The 10,380-nt window shown below is 36.1% G+C and overlaps 1 protein-coding gene across 1 annotated transcript; it reads right to left on the bottom strand.

Annotated features, from left to right (window-relative positions):
* Window positions 1-6,006: 6,006 nt before the first annotated feature.
* Window positions 6,007-10,335, bottom strand: Mvb12 (multivesicular body subunit 12-like Mvb12). The gene has a single exon (XM_089249477.1). The coding sequence runs from the start codon at window positions 10,194-10,196 to the stop codon at window positions 9,396-9,398; it is 801 nt and encodes a 266-aa protein (XP_089105603.1). The 5' UTR covers window positions 10,197-10,335; the 3' UTR covers window positions 6,007-9,395.
* Between the last annotated feature and the right edge of the window lie 45 nt (window positions 10,336-10,380).

The raw sequence follows: 10,380 nt of genomic DNA, 5'->3' as shown, positions 1-10,380 counted from the left end.
TATTTTTGTAAGAAATTAAAATATCCAAAGATGCCAATTTTGGCAAGCGTGAGTGGGCCCCAAAAATTTGTGAGGGCCTGTGTTAACCATTATAAGAAACAGGCCATGCTTGAGACCCATTCTCCAGACATGTAAATACATCTGATGAATGTTATAGTATCTTTTTTATTTTCAACATAACATTTTTTATGCAATTTTTCATAAAACTCGTTACACTAATATTATCATTCTCATACATAATATGATCACTCTCATAATTCTGCTTCATTTGAAATCACTGTACAATTGTGTTTAGTGCACAAACAATTATTAAAGAAGATTTTATACTAGATTTCTATATATACATATAATTATACCATGTTCACACAATCACACGCAAACCAAAACACAAATGGTTAGAACAATCTCCCTCTTTTTAAATACAGCATACATAGACTCACACACTAAAATAATAATAATTGTGCTAGTTTGGAAGTAAGAAAAGCAGTATATTCATCTTATTCTTCCAACCTAATTTTTAATTAAACTAAATATTGTTATTACACAATAATATCAAGAAAAAATAAAACAAACAAGTTATAGATATTTCGTTGGGCTCTTGCATGACTCAAAGAAACCTGTTTAGAATTCATTAATAAGAACATTAATGTCTTAAATACCGTACATGAATCTTACAAACACGACTTCGAGAGAAACCGTCCTTTATCACACACAATAGTTAGAAAAAAAAATGTAATGATAACTCATGCTGCTGATTACACCCACACAAGCTCACACACAAAATGATTTTTTTACCCATTCAATATTTGTATAGCCACACACATAAAAAAGAAAAAACCTTACAAATGCAAATAAACTTATTCCATCACATGGTCGATAATATTACAAGACACACCAAAGCCTTATAAGGTATAGGAACTATAACAAAACTGAAAATCACAAAATACTGAGCAGTACCAAAAGTGAGTTACTGTTTTATTAAGTGCACAATTATTATAATAATTTGCAGTGCACTATGCAATCAATGTACAGTATATACTATGGCCAACGCATGAAGTGTAGCCAATTTGCAAATTGGCGAGAGGTTTGGTCAAAGTCTTCAGAAATGATTCAGGCTTGGCCAGCCAATTCCAAGTGGCTGGAAATCCCCCAGCTGAAGTTTGATGCGCTAATGTTATACAGTCTGGTAAGCACAGAATCCATGTTTTTCATTGCTAAGGTGTGGTCCATTCTTTATATAGTAGCTGCATTGGGTTCCGCAGAGGAATATGGACGAGGTGTATGTGTGGTTTAGTAGTAGCTGTATTGGATTAGCTCCATGAGACAAAAAAAAAAAAAAATTTTAAAAGAATAAACTATAAAAATGACAATATAGACATAGTTTCTTCTGTCAAACTTTGAAAGAAAAAGTTATTACCGAATCATGACTGTGGTTTAATGGGTTGCCATAGGTAACGTGCACATAATTGTCACGGGAAAATATGCCAATATTGAGATGGCCCTGAATCAAGTCTTTTGTTATCTGACTTTGGCCAGGGATCTCAGGCCACTTCACGAGCTGGCTAGCCAATTTTGGGCTTTGGCAGTAACATATATAAGAAACACATGGCAGTTTGGAGATATGGCTGCAAATTTTCTCAGGTTTTAACGACTTAGTTTCAAAAACAATGGAAAAAACAATTCACCCTCCTTCAAAAAAAAAAATGTTTCAACACATGAGCAAATAAAAATAGATTTGAGCTTGAAACACCATTAGTTTATACATACAAACCAAGAAAAAACAAAAAAACAATGAAAATTTAAACATTATTGTGTTTTTCCAAATAAATGCTACATTGTTGACAGATTTAAATAAGGGAAGCAACATAAATAGCAGACTGTCCCAGAGCACATTAATATCCAAGGCCTACATTAGGCATCTTCAACTCGTTGCTCGCGAGCACCATGGTGCTCCCTGAAGTACCCAAAGTGCTCGATGTTCATGTCTGATTTCGCTCTTGCAAGCACTTGATCAACGCTCGAATTAAACACTTGGTACAAATAGCATTCAATGATTGAAATCATCCTGATTTCATGTATTTGCATGCTAAACTTGCCAGAAGTGTGACCTCTTCTTTTGATGATGGGTACAGTGCTCGTGCGACTGGAGAAAGGTTGAAGACCTCTGGCCTAGATGTTGATCTTTCTACATATATGCCCAGGGCTTGACAAATAAAAAAAAATTAAGTGCCAATCAAATTTCTTAGGAGCCAAGAAAAAATTAAAAAAAAAATTCTTCAAAATAATATTTTTCAACTTTTCTGGGACTTAGTGGTCCACTTCCATGTTGAGAGAGAGATAGAGAGGCTGATAAAAAATTTCAAAAAAAGTCGAGTGTTGTCTTCACACTTTTACTCAATACCAAGAGTAGAAAATTTTAGGCACCAATCCCAAGTTCTTAGTTGCCATGGTGATCCGGGATTTGCCAAGCCCTGTGTAAGCCTACCAAAAGGTGCCCCAGAAGCTTATGACTGCCCCTGCACCCTGCATAGTTACAGCTGATTCAAATTAAAATAAACATGCCATGCATACATACCACTTACATAATTTTCATTATCAAAGGAGAAATTTTTAGAGAGTACCTAGACATTCAAAAGCTGTTAAAATAAAAACATAGTTGAAATGAAAATCACAATTGTACAAATAAAAACAAATACAAACTTAATTCAATACAATTAATTACACAGTAAATTCAACAATAAAGTGTATGGTTTAGTGTAGTATATAATTTAAAAAGCTCTGATGTTGTAAGATTTAACATAAAATCACAAAATAACCAAGGTATAGCTCATATTAAGTTAGGCACTACATAAGATCGACATATTCATTGCTTAACGAATCAAAAAAAAAAAAAAAATTAGGTGCCAGCATTCATTTGGAGCCATGCATATTTTTCCCCCAAGGAAACAATTCTTAAATAATGATTTTTTTTTCATCCCCATTACCCCCGATTTTTCTAAGGCTTAAGATGTTAGAAGAACCATTACTATGAAATCGTAAAGTTTTGTTTTAGCCTTATACTCTAATTTAGCCCCAAAGCAGAATGTTTTGCATTGTTCTGCAACGAGCCCTTGGTTGATTCATAATGTTCTGCAATAAAAGTTCCCTTTTACTACTTCACCAAACACCAACTCTGGCCATATCGCTATATTGCAATTTACTGCCATTAGTGAGATGGGTTGGAAGTGAAGGTGCTGTCTATCGGTGGTCGCCTCGAGTTCGTTTGGGAAAATATCTTATCTATATCCTCCCTTGGGTTCGAACCCAGGACCCTGACAACAACCTTCACGATGGTAGACGAGTATCTTACCACCATGCCACTCGGGCACTAGTTCCCTTTTACTGTCAAATATGCATTATGCCCAAGGATTGTTGGTGTAAATTTGATAACTAAAAATATTATCAGTTTCACCAGCGAATATGCATAATACCCAAGTGTCTCTGGTAAATTTGATGAATGCTTGGAATCAATCACCTTTTTCTGCAATTATGCATAATACCCTAGTGTAATTGTTGAATTGGATAAATATGAAAAAAATTCCAAATGAGTCTAGTATGTGTCATGAATTTAGTCAGACCCAGATATAATGACAACAAATTTTAAGATCATATCACAATATAATGAAACAATACCTATGTATGAACTACCATGTATAGTAGTGTTTCCTTAACCGTTAGGCCACAGCCTTGTACCGGGACCTGACCTTAGCCAGATCGGGCCATGAGTGATTCATTGCTTCATTTGCTTCTTATTAGAAGTGTGTATGACCAGGTATTCCCTCACAAAAAAGAATCCACTGGGCCATGGGCTTCTCAAGGTTCAGAACCACTGATGTATATGATATAGTATGAGATTTATCATGTTTACCAATGATGTAATGCTTGCATATCATGCATAATTGCCAGTAAAAGTGATCTCTTTTAGCTAATTAGCTACTTATTAAATTTACCAATGACGCTTGGGTACTATGCATAATCACCAATAAAAGTGAAATTTATCAAAATGTTCGGCAAAAATGCTTTACTAAAATGCTTGGCAAGTATGCATATAATAACTGGTTATTATGTATAGCAACCACATTTATCACATTCACCGTAACATATTCATTCGAGAACTGTCTGAAATGCAATATAGGCTAAAACATAGTGACAATGAAAGAAACTAAATATTTTAAAGCATGGATGTACAAATTTTATTCTCATTTGGATAATTTTATCTGGCATGAAGAAATTTTTAAAAACATGATTCTTTCATCGACTTTAATTTCGTCAATTTTGATTTTAAAATTGGTAATGATAAAGTAAGTGCAGTATATTTATATCCAATAGAAATAAGTTTTACAATGAATTATCAATTTTGGTGCAATGATAGGCAAAATATGGCCTGTGAGATAAAAAAAATTTAGTCCACCCATGCTACAGGCTATCTTAGCAATCAAAATTCACAGTTACAAATGAAGATTGGAGAAGGGTCTAATTTACTATCTGACAAAGCAATTGTGTTTGAGCAAATCTCTCTAAGGCACAAATCTACAAGGATCATCATATAAATTCAATGCCAGAGCATTTCTGTACCATTGGAAAGCTTGTATGGACAAAATTATTTCAGCTAAATGACTCGTATAATTTGACAATTTTTTGAGCAATAAAAAAATGGCAGGCAATAAATCATAAAAGTAAATTGTTATAATAATTATTTTAAAAAAAATGGATCACATATTAGTATCAAATGAAACACATATTTTGGCATAATCATTGTGGTTTACTTCTGTATCTAATAAAAATGACTGAAACAGCGAATTGAGCACAGATATTCTCGAGAATAAATAAATGGAAAGGTGATATACATGTTCTTATAACAAATTTCACTGGCATCTCAAAGAGAAATTCGTAATTTGTTCATAAGTCAGCACTTCTCTTTTAACTGGAAAAAAAAAGATTAAAAATTCTCCACATCACTGATATTCAAGTAATGAGACGCTTCCCAGGAAGAGACGAGAACTACAAATTTTTTTTAAAACTCTAAGTAATAAGATTTTAATTTTAAGCTTGAGCTATGTTAGTAATAGAACATGGAAAAACATGCAGGCTTAGAAGCTTCCTGGAAAAGGTGCTACGTAAAAAAAGTTTGAAAACCACATTTTTCTAGCCAATACAGTAGATTCTGCTTATAAAGTTTTTTAAAAGACCATCACGAATGCCTGTTGTAAGTGAAGAAAATGCTTTAAATGGGAAAATCGCAAAGAATATTGGTGAAAGCTTAGGCCATGAAAATAAGTCGTACAAAGAAGGTAAATGTTCTAAATGGAAGCATTATAAATAGGAGAGATTCAGTCAACTGTATACAATCATTTCCATATTGATGGCCGAAACCCACTAATTCTTGATCCACTTCAAATCATTGAGCTTTGAAATACACAAGAAATTAAAAATATTCTTTATATAGAAAAATCAGGACAAATCAAAATAAATTAATTAGGTGATAGCATGATTCTTTTGTCGCTCAGACAAACTGGAACCTGGGATTTGTCAAGCCCTAATCTCAATGTTACAATAAAAGTCTCTATCGTGATGATACGACTCATAATAACAGTTCACAATGATGAGGAAAACTAACGTTCTTAGTGTATTTCAACTTTTTGCTTTGCTAGGTTATAAAACTGTAGGTAAAATTGCTGAAATTTATTTGCGTTAAAATGTGTCTTTTATAAATAATTTCTTTCTAATATTAAAGAATACACAGAACTCTAGTCATGAAATTGATTTTTCAGTATGTTATTAAGTGAACTCAACTGTACCTCTGTGTAATTTTTATGAGGAGCATGTGCTGAGATGAGAGTCATCATGTCGAATTTTTCAAGAAAGAACTGACATTTTTGATTATTTTTTGGTGTTACAGCAAATGTTCCCGAATTTTCAACTCACTACAACAGAGTATTTTATGTATTTTTAACATTAGTTATTTGATAACCACTCGTTGTAGCAAGATTCTTGTTATAAGCCATACTCGTTATATCAGGCATTTACTGTATTTATAATAATAAAACAGTTTTCATATTATCAACACATTCATACTTTTTCTTCTATGTTTCTGTATTGAATCATAATCATTACTGCATTATAGAAGAAAATTCAGTGAGTATATTTTTACTATGGTCAATGCCTGAAACCTGGACACTTCACAATATGGCCAGCCATTTTGTGAAATTGCGAGACTTCTGACACTGGATATGACAGATACATGATCAGGAAAGTGCAGTCAAACTAAAGGCTTGTTTACAATGAGTTAAGTGATTAATTAGTTGCTAAATTCTAAGACGTCAAGTGCTCTGAAATCTGTCAGAAAGTAATTAATAAAATTGTGAATGATCATTGGTATATAAGGCCATGCCCCACTGGCATATAGTGCCCATTTAATTGAAAAAAAAACTAGATCAGACTTTATTCCACTTATCGTATTCTCTTGCATTAGCTGGCAAATATTGAGGGAGAGCAGCATGCCCGAAAATCGAATCACAGATTCTGAAAAATTCTTAACCCCCCCCCCCTCCGCCAGGCCCAATATTGGAACCAGCGAGTTGGGGTAAAGGTAAAACAATTGTGAATTTATGTGCATTAATTTCAATTTTAGTATTATAAAAGTAATCATTGACCTCCATGGGGATGTTTAGACAAAAAAAATAGTTGTAAAAAAAGAATGTATTTATTGGCCAGAAAACATTAAAAGAAAATTTACTGAGAATGGAGGTGGGAATGAAAATATCCGAACGGCACCTGTCACGCTGGTTACACCCGACGGAGGGTTAAATATCTTCATTATAAAAAATCTATTGAATCAGCTGAATGCACTCTGATGCTTACCAAACCTCGATTTTCCCTGGCATGAAAGAAACCAACCAGTCCCCAGCATTAAAAAATCTTTAATAGTGTTCCCGAAGTTTGGCAGCACACTGACCCGAATGCAGGGTGTTGGCATACATTCTAAAGTACTTGACAACTTAAAGTTTAGTTAACTCTTAGTCATTAACTCAACCATGATTCAATACACGGCCGAACCTGTAACAACGCTAAAACCATTTGAAACGAAATGGTGGCCCTTAATTAGGGGCACACTGTTATATTTCAATATTATTTTTTCACATTTCTAGTGTCACTAGAACGAATGGAAGCTGAAATTTTCATAAAGGTTTATGCATAGTAGAATTGTCCGATGTCACAACATGACGTGACATATCCAAGTACTCCCCTGATTCTTGGAGAACCATTAGTTAATTTACATGTAATTCACACCAATCACACAAACTGAAAAAAAAAATTGTTTCATTTTTGCCCCGATTATTGAAATTAAACTGATTATTCAAAACATTCAAATATAAAACTCATAACCCATTACAAAATGAACCTTCACATCGAATCAACCCTATAAAACTGAAAGAAGAAAACTTTTCTTCGATTTTGTTTTTTGTTTTCACTGGAACAGAAGCACATCCTTATCGTAAAAGTACTCGCAGGTCTTCTAAGAGCTCGGTTCCACAATAACTCGTATAATACTATATAACTCTGATATAAATACTGAAGAAAGACATCGCCTATTCACTGAATGACACAAACTATAAATACAATAATTAGAAATGAATACAGGAAAGCTAACAGAACTGCAGCAACACTTTCGATTTGGCGAATCTGATGGATCAAAAAACTGTTGCCAACAACACTTTCTTTTTGAAAATGCCTCAAAATTGATCATATGAAATGACTGAGAAGTTTTTATCATATTGATCTAGAGCAGTGATTCCCGTAGCAGCGTTAACACCGCCTTGGGGACGATGGAAAGGAAGCCCTCCATTTCCAGTGGGGCGGTAGAAGCTACGGGTATAACATAGGATCCTATGGCTTAGATTGCGATGGGAGAAAAAAATTTCTGAAGAACGGGGAGCTGGGACAAAAAAGGTTGGGAAACTACGATCTAGAGTAAGGGCATTCACCTTTTAGGAGAGTGCGGACCAATTCACTGATTTGGAAACGTGTCATGTGCCACTCAATTAATAACCTGAGGCGCAGTTCCATATCACTTAAGAGTGATTTGGGAATAGTTATAGTGATCTGTAAGTATGCTGTGAGTCACTCAAGTGATCTGGCAAAAAACTGCTTGTGTCATCTCGGAATGTGCCCCAAATCACTTCAGTGATCTAGGAATAAAAGGTGGGTCAACCAAGCAATGCAGAACTGCACTTTATCAAATATGTCACTATAGTTCATTTTTACAAAATTATGTCCAAGGTCTTCAACCACATCAGGAAACTCAATGGGCTACATTGGGTTGAGCATGTAGGCTATGATCTAGTATAGCGGCCCTCAACCTTTTTTTTTTGAGTTACCAGCACTGCTTATGTCATGAACATTCAAAAATGATGTCCCACAGGAAAATTATGACCCTAAGAGTCACATCAGATGCATGACCTGTGACCTCAAACTTAATTTTGTCAAAATGAACTAAACAGCATGCTTAGAGATCACTTGAATGACTTGTGCTGCAGATTCTTATCACTCAAGTAACTCATATTACAGTCCCAAATTACTTAAGCTGCCAAAGGCACATTTACAAATCACTTTAGTGACCTGTGGACACATCACTTAATTGATCCCTGACACTGTTTCAAATCACTTAACCCTTTCAATACCAATTTTAGAACCTGTATGTCCTGGTGGGAGGAAAGGGTTGAGTGGCTAACAACACATCGTCATACCAACATGAAATGGCCTGCACTACCATAAAAAGTTGTACAGCGTTGGCCTACACCATCATTAAAAGATCACCATTGTGGCAAATTTGACATACATATGCCTGAAACCAGCGTCACTGTAATCCTTGAATGTAAATTTGTCCAGAGTGCCCAATAAAGACTTTGATCACAGGACCGTGTTAAGAGCACACATTGTGTCGCCCCAAAATGATTTTTCTCAGGCTCTATACCTGACTATAAATGCCTACTAATTTACCTGTTTATTATCCAAAAATTACATAAGGTGCCCCCCAGGAATGTAAAGGCTGGCCTATGCGTTAAGATTACACTGGTCGATCAAGTGCTTGTGAGCACCAAATCAGACACTCTGAACACTCTTGGTGCTTCAGAGGTGCTTTCAAGCAACAGGTTGAAATGTCTGATCTCTAGTTTATTTGTATTTTCAGTTGTATAAGCAAAGCTGTTGGCGAGAGTGATTATTTGCACAAGGTGGTTGTTGGAGTAGGAAGGAGAATGGGATGTTAAATAATTCGCCAAGTCGTAAGTGATTGTGCAATTCCGAAGTGTTCCCAAAATACATAAATAATCTTAAAAAAAAACCCCCCATAAAAATTAGAACAGTTCCGAAGGGATAGCTTGTTGAGCTTGATGTTCAACATCAAAATTATATGAATATTCTGATTCTATTTGCTGCTTCGATTTAATTCTTATGTTGGGCAAAACAAAGTCCGTCAAATGCCGAATATCTTTGTACTTTGGGTTTATATCAAACGGGATGTCATCGATAACTGAAGTGACGTGAATGGTTCGGCTAGTGTCCGTGTGGTTGGCGTTGGTGCTGCCGCCGCCAGCAGCAGGAACAGGGTGGTATTTTGGTGGGGGCGTGCTCCACGGAGAGTTTGCGACGCCGAACATCCCCAGACCATTACTGTGTCTCCTCGTCGGAATGACAGTGCCGACCTTGAAACAGATCAGCAAGCTATTCAGTTCCCCGGCCAGGTTGAATCCCGGCGGCGGTTTCTTGGCTTTGCTCAGCACAATAACATCCGTCACTGCAAGTTGGACCTTGTCCATCGGGATCAACTTGTAGCACATGTACTTCTTCCTCGTGGCTCTTTGTTCGGTGTCGTGGGTGTGAAGGAGCAAGATGAATCCGTCCGGTGGCGAATCCCTCTCACCGACGACGTTTATCGATTCGACGACCTCGGTGCCGATCCCTTGCTCTTTGGAGATGCATATGTAACGAGTGATCCGCTTACCGAAGAAACCGTCCTTCCACAGATCGGCGTCGGTGTCCTGATCGAACGTCTTGTCGACGACTTGGAATCCCGGAGGACATTTCGCTGGATCCTCCACTATGCATAGTCCAGTTACTGGTCGATCGTCTGGTAGAGCTTTGAGGAGGTCCTCCATTGCTTCACGTCGTCTCTCTCGACAGTTCCACGACTTTCAAATCACCGCAATACTATGCCTGGCTCACCTCGGACATCTCAATGCAAGATCATATCTTAAGGACAACCAAAACAGGAAGCTAGATTGCACACAGGTCAAGTTCAAGACAGGTAAGACGATGCCGAGGAGCTGCCAGTTTTAGATG

This window comes from Pholcus phalangioides, unplaced genomic scaffold (assembly GCF_987345545.1).
Source record: "Pholcus phalangioides strain wild (caught in Gottingen) unplaced genomic scaffold, Ppha-v1.0 ptg000022l_1, whole genome shotgun sequence".
NCBI classification, from domain to species: Eukaryota; Metazoa; Arthropoda; class Arachnida; order Araneae; family Pholcidae; genus Pholcus; species Pholcus phalangioides.
The sequence above is the reverse complement of the archived record's forward strand: the minus strand, read 5'-3'. Positions and strand labels throughout refer to the sequence as shown.

Coding starts and splice junctions, on each gene's coding strand:
- Mvb12 (XM_089249477.1), bottom strand. CDS start 10,196: ATGGAGGACCTCCTCAAAGCTCTACCAGACGATCGACCAGTAACTGGA.